We start from the raw sequence: 17,273 nt of genomic DNA, 5'->3' as shown, positions 1-17,273 counted from the left end.
AGAAACGCCCACTGGCAGCCGATCACCCTGAGAACTGCTCTCCAGCCCCAGTGCACGGGATGCGGTGGGGGGATAAGGGGGTGCTGTGGAGAGACCCCTCAGGGCAGGGGGCCACTCCCTGTGACCTTCCGAGACAACTGGAGTCCTTTCCTACACTTCAGACGTGCAGCAGAGAAGGGCCTTGCCCTCCACCAGCTGGAGAGGAGGGGAGGGGAGGGCAGAGGACAGCCCTGACCACCGTGGTACTGGGCCCTTCTGGGGTGAAGCCCTGCACCCTGTACTTCCCACGTAAGGAAGCCGAAGCCGTCAGGTCAGCCAAAGCTGCTCCTACCTCGTAGCCGTGTGGGCTCCAGCACTGAGGCCACGCGGGCTCCTAACCGTACGGCCAGGGCAGCCCTGCGGGGGCAGAGGCCCAGCACCCACACTCACCGCGGCAGTCAGCAGAGTCGGGGTGCGCCGGCGCGTAGTGCCCACACAGCCGGCCCAGCAGCAGGCGGTAGTGCACCAGCCGCTGGATGGGCTTCAGCAGGAACGCGTTAAGAGGCAAGTAGCAGACCTTCTGGAGCTCAAACTCTTTGTACACTGTCTCTAGCTTCTTCAAGCGTCTGGTGGCCTTTTCCAGTTCTGTGAGGACTTCATCATGCCTTTGGAAGTAGCTGGTAAACTCCTGTGGAGGCACAATGGGGGGGCCTTTAGGATAGGAGATGTGGGGGCAGGGGGCCCGGCTGGCAAGCAGCTGGACAGCCTTCCCGGTGCGGATGTCACACACTAGCCGGAAATCCCAATGGGGCAGAACAGAGAAGAACAGCCCAGCATGCGTGAGATGGGAGGGTGGGGCTCATCCACAGACCGCCGCAGGTGCTGGGTGCACACAGGGCTTTACCCCCACTTTCCAGATGGAGCGCTGAGGCTGAGAGGGCTGGAACCTGCCTCACAGGACCAGTGAGCAGTGCTTGGTGGGGAGTGAACAAATCATGCTCCGGCTCTGCCCTCAGCCCTGGCAGAGGCCGCCGTCCCCACCCACACGCAGAGCGCTGATCGGACAGGGAACCATCCCTCCCAACACTTTGACAGCACAAATCGAAGAACACACGCGTATGGATTCTGAGTATTATACAGATCTTAAACCCAACCTGTCCCTCCTTACCTCCTGGAAGGTTTTAATATGAAATCAATTTGTTTTACTAATATTACTAAATATGACGTCTGTGGTATGATAACCTCAAAGAGGTTTGTGTGTATTTTGATTTTAAATTTGTGTAAGTGATTTTGGGATAGACAGAAATGACTAATTTACCATGGGCTGAGAAAAACCAAAAGAAGTCTCAGGTTAAGAAAGGGAGCTCTGAGCAGGGCTATGTGAAGACACAACTGAGTGATCTTGTGGGGCCCTCGGGTTTCTAGGAACGGAATGGGGCCCACGGGTAAGTCAGGAGTCTGGCTGGATTGGGTAGAAGGTGCAACAGGCCTCGGCTGGAGGCGGCAGCCAGCCTGGTGAGTGGGCATGAGGACGCGGGAACCTAGAGAGGTGCGAGTGGCGTTGTGTCTCTGGGAAGGGTGCCGTAGGGCTGCCCCAGGATGAACGTGAGGGTGGGCAGGCCTGTCCCAGGTCTGTTTAGCCAGAGTAAGACCCCTGAACAGTGAAACCACAGCTGGCCCCACTGTTTTCAACACCTGTGACAACTGGTCCTAATAAGAGGACATCTTGCTTTTGCCACGTTGCTGACCTTGGCTCCCGGAGTCATTCTGTTGGTACTTTCCTTGGCACTTTACCCAAGGGAGCCCTATCACCTCTGAGGGAAAAACCTGAATTATGAGCCAGTAGGTGTGTGGACACAAACCCTAATGCCAGCCCAGACAAGCTCTGCATATCCCACCGCAGGCTGCTGAGCTCAGCAAGGGAGGCAATAAATGCACACGGACTGGTCAGGCGGGGGCGGATGTCCCACTGGGGGTCACGGATCAGCAGGCACCAAGAGCGTCAGCCCGTAGCACCTACACCCTCTCATGCTGTCCTGAGGGGTTGGCTCCACTGAGGGGACTCTGTCTTCACGGTCTGCAGTCTTAATGGGGAATGCAGTCCTGAGGGAACGCTGTCCTGATGGGAACAGACACCTGAGGGAACGCTGTCCTGAAGGGAATGCTGTCTTGAGTGGGATGCTGTCCTGGGGGGGGGGACACCGTCCTGAAGAGAAAACTGCTGAGAGGGACACTGCCCGGAAAAGAAAACTGTTCCAATGGGCATGTTGTCCTGGGAAATGCTGTCCTGAGGGGACACTGTCCTGAGGAGAGGACTGCTGTTCCAATGGGCATGTTGTCCTGGGAAATGCTGTCCTGAGGGGACACTGTCCTGAGGAGAGGACTGCTCCGAGGGGAGTGCTGTCCTGGGGGGAATGCTGTCCTGAGGAGAAAATGGCTCTGAGGGGAACGCTGTCCTGAGGGGAATGCCCTGAGGGGGACACTGTCCTGGGGACAACACTGAGACTGCACTGTCAGTTCCAGGGGTGGAGTAATCACACCAACCCGTGCTACCTTTAACTGATGCATGTTCCTGAGCAGGATGTCCCCGATTCGTTGATGATCGCCTGTGGCATGGGTGTTGGAAGACCCTTCCCTGGAGCAGAAAGGGACAGATATGGTTAAAACGTTGTTAAAGCTTGTGCGCTGTACTTTGATGGATCCTTGTGTGACTGGCCAGCCTAGTCAGAGCCAGAACGGCAGAGATGCTTGAGGTGGGAGGCCCACACTGGACAGAAACCATGATAACATTTTGACCATTCTCTAAAAGATGGTAATCGGCAAAAAAAAAGGGATCATCTACTTTAAACCTATTCTTTCATTCTCTCTTCTGGAACAGGATGAATAAAAGTGGCTGTTACAGGTCTACTCCTCCCACAAATTAAAAAGATATACTTCAGTGAAACAATGGTTCTTGTGAATTCGTTTCTGAAGCTGGGAAGTTCCTGAGAACAGGGATAGGGACAGGGTAGAGCTGTCCACGTGGGGTCCAGTGCAGGGGCCGCCCGTGTGCGCAGGGTGTTACCAGAGCGCCAGCCTCTGCTCCACCGCACGCAGGAAGCCTCTGTGGAACTCATAGATGGGGTCTATGTTGGAGAAGAGCAGGGTCATCAGGTCTGCAGGCATGGCATCCTCCTTGACCACGGCACTGCGGAACCACTGCAGGAAGAGTCGGGGTGACCCAGGGACCTTGCTCCTGAGGGTCAGTACCCACAGGACACCCAGCATTGACCCCAGAGTCCCCACTGGGACAGCTCAAATCAGTGCTACAGCTGTCCTCTTGGCTGACCACCCATTTTCACAATATAAGAAAACAATTCTGGGTGAAAAGCTTCAAATGGATACTCCTAGTTTTACAAAAATTGGACACAATATTCTGACCTTAGATACGCTTTAAGGTATCTTTAACAGAACACAAACACGTACGTCTCATGACGGCCAAGAGGTCCTTCTCAGGAGGGATCCTCTAGCTCTGGTTTAGGTTTAAGAAGTATTAAAGAAGACAAAGTAATAAAGGACTTAGGTTTCATACCACAGTGAGAACTTCTAAATCCTTCAGGTATGTTCGTTCTGTAGCGAGAATCTCCTTCACTATGAAATAGGCCTCATCTGCTGCCATGCTCTGCAAGAAGCACAGACCGTGTGAGCGCGGGTCTGGCGGCCACGTCACCGACGTTCACAACACTCACTTTCTCCTGCTCCCGTTCACGTCACCGTGCACTTTTCACCTGTGATTCCTGAAGGGATTTCCTTCTGAGTAAAAATATAAACCCAGCTGAATCTCCCTCCCATGTTTTTCTCATTTTATGTTATTACTTTTTTTTTTTTTTTTAAAGATTTTATTCATTTTGAGAGCGAGTGAGCACACGCACAAGAGGGGGGTGGGGGGAGGCAGAGGGTGAGGGACAAGCAGCTGCCCGCGGAGCAGGGAGCCTGACACGATGCAGGGCTCAGCCCCAGGACTCCGAGATCATGACCTGAGCTGAAGGCAGATGCTGAACCGCTTGAGCCGCAGAGGCGCCTTGATGTTATTTTTGAGAAGAAAAATCACTGTTCAAACATCAACATGTATTATTGAAGCCTATTACTGGTTTTGCCGTGAAATTATTGTTCTGATGCCACTGCTAGAGGTGTAACTAGTTAACACACAGATACACACACGTGTATACATGCATATGTGTGACTATCAACGATTGAGTCTAACTTCCAAAGGTCATGAAAACTGCCAAACACTGTACACTCCAACTGCACCCTGTGTTAGAGCACGAGGCTGGCTAACACGCTTTGACTGCAGGGCCAGAGATGGAAATTCTTAACTGTCCATCAGGGCCTCTGCCTGGTGTTCGGATGCCAGCAGCCAAGTCAGGAGCAGGAGGGGCTGCACTACCCCGGTGACCTGGGCCCTACCACACCCAGCTCTTGGCATTCCAGCAGTGGCCAGGCTGCATGCTGCACCTGGGTGGGCCTGTGTCTTGGCCCTGCAGGGCCCCTCCCTATCCCGAGCACCTCAGGGAGCTGCCTCCGTCAAGGTCCACCTCAAAGGCCCCTACTCTGTCCTTTCCCACCTGGCAGACACCTGGTCCTGTTCTATCCCTGGCATGCTCCCCTGCAGCTCCTCCACCAGGCCGAGGACCTTAGGGCTGACTGTCCCTGAGGCCACCATGCAAACATCCACAGAGCAGGTACCAGCCCTGGAGCGTGCCCAGGAACAGAGGTCCCTGCCCTGGAGCTGACAGTACAGAAGTAAAAGAAGGGGTTGGGGTGGAGGCCCAGAGGCATGGGGTAGCCACAGCCTCTAGCAGAGACAGGCTGGAGGTGAAGGGTGAGGGGAGGGATAAGAGATAAGTGAGCTGGTTACTGGTGGGGAAGGCAAGGGGGTCCTCTGGGGTCTATCAGAGCACATCAGGGTACGCTAGGTCCCCAGGACGAGGCTGGCTGCTGCACTGAGAGTAGCACGAGGGGCTGGGGGTCAGCAGAAGGCCTCTGCACCATCCAGGCTCTACAGCTGGGGAGGGGAACAGCAGGACCCCGACACAGTCTCAAGGTCAAGTTCTGGTATGGGTGGCAGTCCGAGGGACAGAGAAGGCAAAGGCAGACTGTTTTGGGGCCCAAACCAAGGGAAAAAGCTGCCGTCCCCAAGGTAAGAGGTTTGGGGAGGAAGGTCAGGGGTCAGGTCTGCAGGAGTCTGGTATGGAAGCTGACAGGGGAGGCTGGGCCAGAGGCTGGTATTTGAGGGCCCACCTCTTCCCTGTGTCCCTGAGCCCAGGTGAAGCTTAGCAGAGGCTGTAGTGTTCTCACAGCGGTGCCACAGGCGCACTCCTCCTGCGTGCCCTGGAGACCACAGCTATGGCCGTGTCCCCTCCACCCCACCGGGCATATTCCACGTGACCCACTCTTCCCACATAATCAATAGCTGCTCTGTCCTAGCGGCCAGGTAAGCCTGCTCTGCAGTCTTGTGATGCTGGGGTCCTGAAAACATCTTGGAGTGCCCACGCCTGGTCCCTGGAGCTCCAGGCCCTCTCCCCACAGAGCGACAACCTCTGTGCTCTCCAATTCTTTCTTTTTAGGCTTTGTGCTGTTAAAACATGACTTTTTCAAATCCTAACTCTGTCAAATCTCTATAAAATGTCACATCTCCACCACAGCTTGGTGTGCCTCAGGAGCTCTCTGGGGTCAGAGCTGGCCCCACGAGGCCCACGTTCATGGTGTGGAGGCTGTGGGCCCCATGCAGCCACGTGTCCCTGATTCTGCACATCTATATGGGCCCACTGTTGGCCTGGGGCTCTGGGTGGGGAGTCCATGCAGGCAAGCCGGCTTCCTAACTGCAGTCCCCTCCACATGGGGTTCCAGAAAGTGCCTCAGCCGAGTGTGAACCTGCAGAAACAGGGTCACCCTAAGGTTCTGGACCCACTTCTCTTCCATGGAGGGTGAACTGCCCAGAGAGAAACACTCAGAAACAAGCCACAGCAGCGTCACTGATGAGCTCACAATTACGTCCTAGTTAGTGACAGGGGACACAAGGAGTGCGGTGGTCAGGAGTGCTCATGGGCAGCCTGTGTATCCAGGGCTGGTCTGCTGGTTTCCAGTGCAGAGAAAGCCTGTTAGGGAACCTCCCAGGGGAGCAGAAGCCCAAGGGCTGCTCCCTGGGAGCCACGCAGCCAGCCCACTCAGCTGCAGGTCGGTGGTGCTGGGCCAGCATCGGCCAGGGAGCAGAGTGCAGCTTCCCGGCAGAAGGCAGCCCGAGAGCCTTGAGCAGAGGGGGACCTTGGCCACTTTCTGAGCCCCACGCAGCACGTCAGCCTTTATACCCTCCGAACACTGTTGGTCCTCATTGATTCCAACTGGAAATCAGGGGAGAAGCAGCAGGTTAAGCGGGACACACTGGTGAGGAGGGACGCCGGGAAACAAGCGGGTACAGGCGCTCCCGACGGAGGGGTCGGCACACAGCCGAGTAACCAGATCCAAGCGCAGAAGCCCCATGGCGCTGAGCTCCCCGAGCTGCCACGGAGTCCTTGGGGGCCCGTGGCCCGGCTCACAGCCAGCACGGAGTGCAGCCGGTTCACCGGCCTTGAAGCCCTCACTCTCAGCGCTGGGGCAAGGGCCACCCCAGCCGTCCGGGAGCCCTCCTGCGCCCGGTGACCGCTTGGCTGCGCGGCTCCAGGCAGGGAGGCGGCTCGCAGGGCTGGAAATGATGAGGCAGCACTGTTGGCGAGGAGAGGAGGCAGGGGGAGCTACGGGGGGCAGAGCCTGGGATCCCCGTGTGCAGGGCCCAGCCACGGCTCGGTGAGGTGCCTGTGGTGCAGCCCCCAGGCTCCCTCTCTGAAGCCCGGTCTGGATGTGAATGCCACGGCCACCCGCCATGACCCTGGTTGGTGACACCCCTATGTTACAAGTCATCACCTAAATGATTATTTTTTGTAGTACAGAAAAGTACAAGTTAAAATTTAGTTCTTTACACAGCTTTCTAGCCATTTTGTTTTTGCACTAAGTAATAGTGAGCTAACCAGATGGTCATTAGGTTTCCAAAATAAATAAATAAAAACATCCTCAACCCAACCATCTTGGTGCCAAATACGGTGTCCGAGCAATGAGGACGGAGACCTGAGGGGTGGGGGCTGCAGGCCCTCCACGTGGAGCCGGGGTCCAGGGACCCCTGCCCTCGCCGGGCCACCTCACATGACAGCACGCCTTCTGGCTCAGGGCTTGCTCTCTCTAAAGTGGGGCCCAGGAAGGAGTGTGTGCTCGGAGGGCTCACCAGTCCTCCCACTGGTCCACCCCACCTCTCAGAGAAGCTCACGTGTCCCACACACAGTGGCCCTCGGCTAGACTCTCTCTTTGGCCACTTCAGGATGAAACCCATGGCATGACAAGGCGTTCTCCATGTCAGCTCCCCCACGTGACAGGTGCCTGTGAGATGGGGTCCCATCTGCTTGCGGCCATCTTGCTTCTCAGGGACCTCCTCCTCCCGCATGTAGGGGGATGGATGCTCCCTGGGTCACCACGGTCCACAGCCCATTATTTCAACCAGTCTCTTTCCCAAACCTCCAAATGCTTGGCCCTTTGTCCTTTTTTGTGTGCCCTCTCAGAGAGCTGCCTGCCCGGGCTGCCTTGTCCATGTCACCACCACTCAGGCAGGGGGCACGGGCCAGGAGAGCGGGGATGGCCGTGCGATGGGTGTCACTGCCTCTGGCCAAAACCTCGTCCTTGAGCTCGGACGCTCCTACCTGCCAGCCTCCCAGTGCGTGCCCTCACTCCTATCTCCGACAACAAAGAGAAACCTGTGGGCATCACCTCAACTTCCTACTGTAAAGACACACACCTGACACATCCCTCCTCCCCTGCTTCAACACTCCCCAGCGCGCCCCCCCCCCCCGCCCACCGCACCATCTTTCAGAACCCACTCACCCATGAGCCCAACAAGATGGGGTCCCTGGTCATGCTCCCTCGGCACCTAAGCCTTCCCCTCCTCTCAAATACCCCACTGTTCAAGAGAGTGCCCAACAAGGTAGGGAGGGCAGGAGGCTGAGGGCTCCCCAAGGCCTGGCCATCCCCCCACATCCCCACTTGAAATCCACAGGTCCCAGGAACTGCCGTGAAATAAGGAAGCCTGCCTTTGCGCAAAGGTAGCTGAGAAGTCCCAGGTGATGTGCGGCTCTCAGGACAGATTTCACTGGGGGAGCCAGCATCCCCCGCACAGAGCCCGCCCTGCCCGCTCAGGCTTCCCTGCAAACCGAGTCCACCAGCAGTAAGCTGTCTGCTAGGGCAGTGCCCACCTTGTGTTTCGGCTCCTCCTCGCTGTCCATCCTGGCTCCGCCAGCGTCGCTAAGGACAGGGCTCAGGAGGGGGGATAAGCCCTGCCCAGCTGGGTCAAGAGTCACCTGAGACGCAGGGCTCAGGCTCAGTGGGCTCTTCCGGGTGGAGGGAGAAGGCTGAGGACTCTCCGTGGAAAGGCCTGGAATTGAACGGGGCGGGGGATGGAGCGAGAAATGAGAAAGGTCCACTGCGCTGGCCAGACACCAGTTCTTACCGCGCTTTAGCCAACATTAGCCTAATGCTACCACCAGGTGCCTTCTGGTAGGAGTGTAAACAAAGCCTCGATCACGTGCAATTCTCTATGTGACATAAGTGAGATGAAAACAGGTTGGCGGCTGGCCAGTCCAAGGTCAGGGACCAACCACAGGCGGTTTGGACACCCAGGGCTCCGTGTGTCTAGAGGTTTTCCTTTGCTCTACACAGGACGCAACCGTGATAAAAGCAGTGGCGTTCAGTGTGCAAAGCAGAAGGCGCGATCAGAGAGGGCGTTCTGTGGACGTTCACGGAAAGGCAGACGGCAGAGGCTGGACACGAGGCGTCCAAGCGGGGCTAACAGATCTGAAAAACGGAAGTGTGCTTTAAGGTCACACTCGTCACTTGCTCATTAAAAAAAACTGGATCACATAAACTCACTGTACTGTTTTCTACTTCTTTGAATTTTTCATGAACAAGGATTTCGTATTAGTTTTCTAGAATTATACCTCAAAACCAATACTTTTTTTCTTCTTTAAATAATGTTTGCTTCTGACTAGGCAGAAGCCAAAATTCTGCCAGTTCCGAGACGGCTGCTGCTGAGACCTACTCCGTCACACATTTTGTCCTAAAGGAAATCTCTTATCAAGAGTGAAGTCTCGAAGGGTTATTTCTTATGTTTTTCTACGGGAAATCAGTAACTGTTCCATGCCACGTTTTAAAGCTATCCTTACAGCAGAGTTTTATACAAGAAATTACCGGCCTTAGAAGCTATTTATAATAGAAATTTACCTCAGGTTTACAAACGGACAGCCGTCCTAACTCCGCAACTCCCATGATTTCCGACTGCGACTGAGTGAGCACACACAGTGCTGCACAGAAGTCACTGGACTGGAGCCCCTGGTGCCTCCCCTCCCCACCCACCGCTGGCTTCGAAGCACGATCCTCTTACGCCCTAGTCAGACTTCAAATGCAGTCGCCTACAGTGACAGTTTATAAAACCAAAACTTGGCTTATTTGGCCTAAAACATGTACGTGTGCAGGCAGGCAGCTTAGCGCAAAGGAGCTCCTTGGAGGACACCGCTGTGCCGAGCGCCTGCTCACCGGACAGGCATGAGCACCGGCGCCAGCTAGCCCTGCACCACGGCCAGTGGGCTGCAGGGAGGGTCCTTATTTTCACATTGACAAATGCGGAGCTCTGGAAGGCTGCACTGTGCTGTCAGGGGTCCCGCCCAGGGCTTCTGGGGGTGACCTAGCAATGCTGTAACAACAGAGCTTTCCTGCAGGATTTCGCGCAGTGAAAACATGAGCACACACTCACTGACAGTGTAAACCTGGACAGCGTTAAGAGTGTGAAATTATTAACAACCAGTTTATTAGAATCTGCTTTTATTACACATTTAAAATACGCTAAGCAACCTGAAAATCACATGGAATTCCTTTGTCTCCCCTGCCCCACAGAGTGCAGGAGCCGAGGGCTCTGTTGGTCCCTGCAGCGCGGAGGACCCCCTACGTGAGGAAGTGGCAGGTTTCCAAAGATGAGCTACTTACGATTCATACTCCAAAACCCCTTTTGTCCCGAATAGGCCCAGAATTGAATAGAGATCCTTTTACACACAGAGAATTCAGAAAAAAGTCCAGAAGCTACTAGCAACAGATCTTATTTTTCAATTGTACCATTCAAAGCATGAGACCCGATGTTTCACACGTACTGGTTATGAAAATAAGCTAAGTTCACTGTTCCAATCCGTCCCTCAGTGCCCTACAAAGCGCCTGCCTTGAGGACGGGCAGTCCTACTGCAAGTTAATAGTGGACAGTTTCCCAAAAAGCAGCTGCAAACTTGACTTTATGTTTAAAGAGTAGAAGGTGGAGCTCGAGGAGGTGGCCCCCACTGAAGCGTCAGGAACAGGCTCCACGGGCCGTAGGGCTGGCAAACAGGCCATGGCCAGTGCAGGCTCGCCGGGCCATCGGATTAGAGAATGCAGCTTCTGATAATTGCCCCTTTGGTGATGAACTTGTGAAAGGAGCTGCCCCTACGGGTAGACTGCTCATTTGGAATAAACTACTGTGGTTCTAGGGAGGTTCAAAGTCATCTTTGACATGATCACTGCAGACACTTCACAAAAATCATCAACTCATAATTTAGTGAATAGATTAAAAAGTACCACAAACTGCCATTAAACATGTTTTTATTAAATCTGTCAGCTACAGCGAAACATTATAAATCACATCTACTTCACATTATGTAAACAGAGACCCTACCAGACAAAGTAAATCGGTGGGGAGATAAGTTTTCAAGCAAATGGCATACGCATGCAGCCCGTCTACACTCGAGGCTGTTCGGCGTGTGCACCCACGGCCCCATGCCCTACCCTGTGTGGGTCAGCCTTAACATCACGGGTGCGGTCAGCTACGCACACACTGCACGGAGAGCATAGGTGCGGGCCGCGGCTCTGCAGGCGTGCGCCCCGAGAGTGGCAGAGTCAGCGGTGCTTGAGGCCGCGGCTCCGGACCGTGCAGGGCAGTGGGGGTGCAAGGGCACTAACGTTAGAAGCTCCCTGCCGCAGAAAACCCTGTTGACACTGACAGTGCATACCAGAAAGCAGGTCTTAGGATTTTTAAAATGCTAAACATTGTTTTAGATACCACAGAATACATTTAGTCGTAACTGCCATGGAAAGGAAAGAATCTTAAATATTTGTAAAAACAGACTCCTGTGTCCAAGGTCCTCTACCAAAAAACTGCAAGAAGATTTTTCTGAATTACGACAGTCCCTACCATCGAATCCACTTAGACACAAAGGTGATAGCCTCCTGCCCCACTCCAGCATCGAGAACGACCGATTCCTTCACTTGTGGTCGAGGAATTCTTGGAAATTCTTCAATTTCCAGCATCCAGTTATTTGAAACGGATAGAGACAATCTAGTTATGTTCTCCTGAACTCCACATTCCTGTTGGAGGGGGTCCACACCGCCCAACCTGTGGTTCAAGACAAGCTCTGCGCTCAAAGGGGCGAGTTAGAAGGTTTGATCATCTTCAAGGACACACATTTAAAACATTTCAAACTGTCAAGAGTAAGCAACTCTGACAGGTGATTTTATTTTCAAAAATTTCTAAGTATTTGTCTTATAATTTTTGAAATGTCATTTTTAAAAAAGCACAGTATTATCCTTCTACGTTCACCTTTACTTCATTCACCTAACTAGGTGGTGAAAGATCAACATCACAGAGCAAAATCGGAGCGTATTTTCATTTCATACCATTAAATTCTTTTTCAAAACTCTGTAATAAACAATCTTGACAATTTTGCCTGAGGTGGGAGAAGAATCAGCTTTGGTTTGGGAAGTTCAAGGTCAAGTCTGAAGGTTAACATGCTAGCAGGAAGTAGGATCTAGAAACTCCCTCTTTGGCCTGCAATGGGTGGTTGATTCTATGAAAGGAAAAAGCTAAACTGTATCAAGAACCTAGGTAAATGTGAGCTTAACAAGTTAGCAGAAAACTGCTTCTGGCTCCACTTTTGGACTAGGATGTCACAAGTCACTTTTATCCAAAATCAGGCTCAACAATAAAAGCAGGAGGAAGAAAAATGGCTGGTATGCGGGGGTACAGATGCTAGTTCCCCTCTCTCTGTTATCGCAGGCCTCCTCTGCCTCATCTCTGCCACCTGCCAAGTGGCACGGCAGGGTCTGACCTGTGCCGCACCCTCTCCTGGCACTGGGGGCTCACCCAGGGCCTCACCCACAAGGCTGTGAGCAGGTGTCTGGCACACAGGGCCTGGGGGTGCGGGTGTGGCTGTGGTGACCTGAACTTCAGAGGGTGACATCAACACACATGGTGCCCCCAAGAAGCATTTTCAGGCTTTCCTTGCTAAGGGATAAACAAGACTCTTCCCTTATTAGGGAAAATATGTGTTCCAGCCTACAACAGTCACACCTGGGGCTGTCTGCCCAGGTCAGTACCCGCAGGCGTGCAGTCCCCTGCGTGTGGGCTCTAACAGAAGACGCAGCTTGTCTATGCGGCTTCAGAACTACCAGAGCGACGGGGGCAAGGTACCCCAAACACACTACCCCAAGAAACTAAAGAGCCTGCAGGTGATACTCATCAGGAAAGAACTGTAATCTGGGCTAACAGGATTCAAAAATAAGAGCCATATAGTTTTTGCCGTCGTAACCAGTCAGCCCAGAGATGGAATGGACAAAAGAAATGCTTTTGAGCAGTTTCTTGAAATCCGGGTTTGTTAATGAAATACCTCCTTGGGGAACTACTCATGTTACCACTTCACCCTGAGCAGGGGCACCGGGCAGAGGGCGGGGCCCGCGTGTCGTGGGAGGGAACACACATGCCCATGATGCACCGTCCCCCACGTGGGGAAGTGACCAACCATGCAGGGTCCGGGAAGTCTGCGCTGACGGGCCGCCGCCGCCACCACAGCACCCTGCTCTGGCCTATGGCAGGGCACAGACACCGAGCTCCAGCAGGAGCTCACTGCCACGTGCCTCCTGCCCTGATTGTCCTGGGTGCTCGGCACCATGGATCCCCAGAGGAGACCAGCACCCACTCCCAGGTGTCTGCGGCTCAGAGTGCCCAGAGAGGCCAGGAACCTGCCCCCTCAAGGCTGGCAGCAGCCACTGACCAGGAGGTGGGGGCAGTATCCACCACGCTCCAAGGCCTGAGTGGGGCTGGAGAAGTGTAAAGGCGAAGGCTTGTGTTGGCCAAGTGGGAAACTCAAGTTCAGAATGGGGGTAAAGACCTGATCAGAATGTGAGCAGCTGCTACACTTTGGGTTGGAGATTTTATAGGGTAGACTCTAGCTGATGGGGGAAGAAGGGCAACAATGTTCTCACCTTCAGAATTAAGCAGCCAACAGCAAGTGTTCTGTGCGCGCTACCAGCCAAAGGACAGCGCCTCCACGGGCCACCACCTCAGAGGCACGGGGTGGGGCCAGAGCACAGAACACAGCCCCCCCCAGGTCCGCGTCTGCACGCTGGCCGCACGTGTCAGGCCTGAGCGGAAAGCCCCGAGAGTGAGCGAACGCTGCAAAAACGCAGGACACCTTCCCCCTGCTGGCCTTCCACAGGGACGTCACCGTCCACACCTGAAGGAAGTCCATCTGTACAGCGTCATGGTGTCTGTCTGTTGCTCAGACGCCTATGAAGTGGAAGAGGCGTCAGTGACGAGGTTGTGAAAACATTACGTAGCTGTTTCGGGGATTCATTTAATATGTGAGATGATCTTCAATATATGTAAGTCAAAACTATATACAAGGAGGGGGAAAGGAAGCTAGAAGGTCCATTTCAAAGTTCATAGTCAATATTTCCTTATTTTATTGAATAAACAAATTCTGAATTAGTATATATCTGCAATTTCAGTGGAAAACAAATGTTGTAAGGACCAGGCAACATCACTGTTTCCTGTAGAGAATGAATAAATTAAGTGCGTAAGGAAGTGCTAGTCCCTTTCTTCCACATTTCCTAGGGGAGGGTGGATGCTTTCAGGTAAAAGACAGCACCCCAGGACACCTCAGGCATGGCCACGGCGTGGAGAGGGGCCAATGCGGCCACCTGCGCTCTGGCATGACAAGCTCCGTAACTTCAAGACAAGGACCAGAGCAAAACCCCAGCAGAGTGACCCCTTGGCCCTGAGAACACGTACTAAAATTCTAAACCATAAGTGCCCAGAAGAACGGTCACATTGTCGTCTGTGACGTCACTGTTCTAGAAATGGGTCTCTTTGTTGATGTTCCATGAAGCAGGAGGGGTAAGCGTACCTTGAAGACTACAGGCGCTACACCGAACGTCACACAAACACACGCACACAGGGACGTGGCTCACGCACTGTGTGGGTACCACGGGACCACAGCCACAGCGTGAGGGGTGCTCACAGTGACTCCGGCAGGGCTGCCCATGGAGGAGCTTGTACCGAAAACCAAAGGATGACTACACAGCGTGATTCAGAAAGGACTTTGTGAACAACACAGGGGAACGACCTGGCCAACAGAGCTACAGATTTCCCCCTGAACGGTTTGAGGTCTTATTTTTATCGTCCATCCATCTACTGTTACTATTATTTTAAAAATGTGTGTTGTCACGGGGATAAAAGGGACAGCATGGGGAATATGGTCCATGGGACTGCCAGGAGGTTGTGTGGGGACACAGCTCACGATCAGATTTGTCCAATCACTGCTGTACACCCGACACCAATTCACTCTTTTGTGTCGATCACACGATTGCACTGTGCTACGTGGAAAGGGGAGTCCTAACCGAATCTCATACTTAGAGAATCCCTCTGGAGTACAGAAGAGCCGCACGTCCACACCTGCGATGTAAGAAGTTACACAGTACACAGCATTGGCTGTTTGAGTGCGGTCAATCTCACTAAACCGAAACTTTACTGTTATTAAACTTTAGATACTCATATACTGGCTTACATAAAATACTTGGACTTGGGAAACTTAAATACAAAAATAGGCTTGATAACTAATAAAATAACTAGTCTGCCTAGAGCAGGTGGGCTCTGTGAGGCAGACTCACCAGGGGCAGTCAGCACTGTCTGTGGCAGGGCAGCTGTCGGCCTGTGGCCCCTAGGCTCCCGGCTGTGCAGGGCGGGCGGGCGCCCCTCCTGTCGGAGGTGAGGCCTGCGTCTGGCCAAAGAGGGCAGCACGTTCAAGGAGAAAACTGTCAGCACTCAGCTTTTCAACTGCACACTCAGCAAACTGGCTCCGGACGTAAGACGTGCCGGCTACCACTCTGCATGTCTGAGATACGAACATTCATCCTAGAATCCGGCACGCACAGAACCGCTGCGCAACACGAGGGCTTCCGCAGACAAGGCAACTGTGTCCATAGCCATAAGCAAACAAAAGAAAGACCCAATGCTGCTTCAGGAAGTACTGACCCTCAATCTGAACCGTCCCAGAGGTCTCAGTATTTATGGTAAACCATCTCTTACTAAGATAAAACAGAATGTCGCTGCCTAAACTGCCTGCTATTCGCAGCATTAAGTGTCCTTCGGGCTCACTTTCCGTGGTCTCTCAAAAATTTCCTCCAGGTGGGGGTTACGATTCACCCAGATGCAAAAGGGGAGGGAGGCACGAGCGGCAGGCACCTCCAAGGAGAGGCACGACTGGTTTCCAAGTAACTGGCTTCCCTAGAAAGGGAAATCTGCAAACTTAAACGTATTAGAAAAGAAAAGAAAAGCTCTTACAAATGTCTCCAGAGGAATCTGGATGTAACGCCCGCTCCGGTGGTGCCCACGGAGCGTCTGAGGCGCTGGGCTAGCGTCAGAGCCGTGCTGCCCCATGTGCTGCCCGCGTGTGGAGGCCCCGGCCACGTGGGGGATGTGGGGCGATGGAGGGTGTGGGGGAGGGTGTGTGGTCCAGGGTCCGTGCAGCTCTGGGTCCAGCCTCCAGAGAAGCAGGGGAGGGGCAGAGAGGTGGTGGCACAGGCAGGGACACGAGCCAGGACCAGGGGCCCAGCTTCTCCCACTGGCACGAAGTGGGGGTCTTCTCAACAAGATGAGATGGGAAGAGTGGTCACGGCCACGTGCAGTGAGCGGATTGTGTTTGGAGCCCAATTTGAATACACTGGGTATTAACAGGCACTTTAGGCAACAGGGCGAATTCAAGTACGTCTCTTGTATTAGAGGACAACAAGGGGTTACGGATTCTGTGACTGTAGTGCCATGCGAGGAGGTGTCCTCGAGCTCCAGAGGTGCACACAGAAGTTCTGAGGACAGTCACACACGAAAGTGCTACAGCACCAAACACGGAGGAGAAGGAAAAGGACGGAGGCCATGCACAGGGTCCGCCTCTGGGAACGCTGATGGATGGGGGGTGGCAGGGCTGTGTTTGCTCCCCGTTCTGCTTTTGCATATTTTGCAAACTTTCTAAATAAAAAGCTAAAAAATGAACTCCAGAAAATGAAGTTTCATTGAAGAAACAACAGCCCTTTACAGGAAGGCCCGGCAGAAGCTGTCGGGAGAGCAGCGGGTACTTAGAACCTCCAGGACGAGAGGGTGAGGAGGCACCTGCCGCTGTGCACAGCCCTGGCTGTGCCAGGGAGCAGGGGTGGCTCAAACCCACCCCCGTGGGGCCTGCTGCCCAGACACTGGACACACGACAACTTAGGTTGGCTGAGGGCAACGCCAGGCACATTCATTAGAAGAGAGGGAGCCATTCTGACGACTAAGGTCTAGGAAAAACATTGCACACATAACAGCGAGTAACTCCTCACTGCACAGATCCAAGGTGGTTTGCTGAGTGACACCAAGGGGAAACAAAGTGTCTGGAACATGCTCTTCCACCCCGTGGTTCCTAAATGTCCCGCCCACTGCCCCTCCCCCCAGGTCACGGCATCTCTCCATAGACACTAGTCAGCCGACACGGAGTGCCACGACGCCTTCACACTGCACGGAGGGCAGGCCTCAGGGATAAGGGGTGGGGTAAGTGAGGAGGGCACATGCCATGCACTGGCCCCCTGACCACAGTAATGAGACTGTGGCGTAGGTTTAAGCAGCTACAAACACGGAAAATCTATACATTCATTCAGCAAAAAGCCTCTGCTGGTGTCCAATCAACACTGATGACAAAAGGAAGATTGTGCTCCTGCAACAGACGGCGGGCTACTCGGTGTGCGCTCACGTGTCCCCAAGGCAGAGCATTCGAGGTCCTGCACACAGGAACAGAGGGGAGGCCTGTAGTTACTGAGGGACATTTAAGAAACTTAGCCTTTAACACTGCTCCACTAGATGG

General features: G+C 53.7%; 1 protein-coding gene across 6 annotated transcripts in view; it reads right to left on the bottom strand.

Annotated features, from left to right (window-relative positions):
* FARP2 (FERM, ARH/RhoGEF and pleckstrin domain protein 2) overlaps window positions 1-17,273 on the bottom strand; it is a 108,155-nt gene that overhangs the window by 17,023 nt on the left and 73,859 nt on the right. For all 6 annotated transcript variants that reach the window (XM_048214037.2, XM_026490852.4, XM_048214035.2 and 3 more), the window contains 5 exons: window positions 8,292-8,470; window positions 3,551-3,640; window positions 3,044-3,177; window positions 2,533-2,614; window positions 430-667 (listed from right to left, as the gene is read on the bottom strand). In XM_048214037.2, coding sequence (XP_048069994.1) covers window positions 430-667; window positions 2,533-2,614; window positions 3,044-3,177; window positions 3,551-3,640; window positions 8,292-8,470 — 723 coding nt within the window. The remainder of the gene's footprint in view (window positions 1-429; window positions 668-2,532; window positions 2,615-3,043; window positions 3,178-3,550; window positions 3,641-8,291; window positions 8,471-17,273) is intronic.

This window comes from Ursus arctos, unplaced genomic scaffold, assembly GCF_023065955.2.
Source record: "Ursus arctos isolate Adak ecotype North America unplaced genomic scaffold, UrsArc2.0 scaffold_1, whole genome shotgun sequence".
In the NCBI taxonomy this organism is placed as follows: Eukaryota; Metazoa; Chordata; class Mammalia; order Carnivora; family Ursidae; genus Ursus; species Ursus arctos.
The sequence above is the reverse complement of the archived record's forward strand: the minus strand, read 5'-3'. Positions and strand labels throughout refer to the sequence as shown.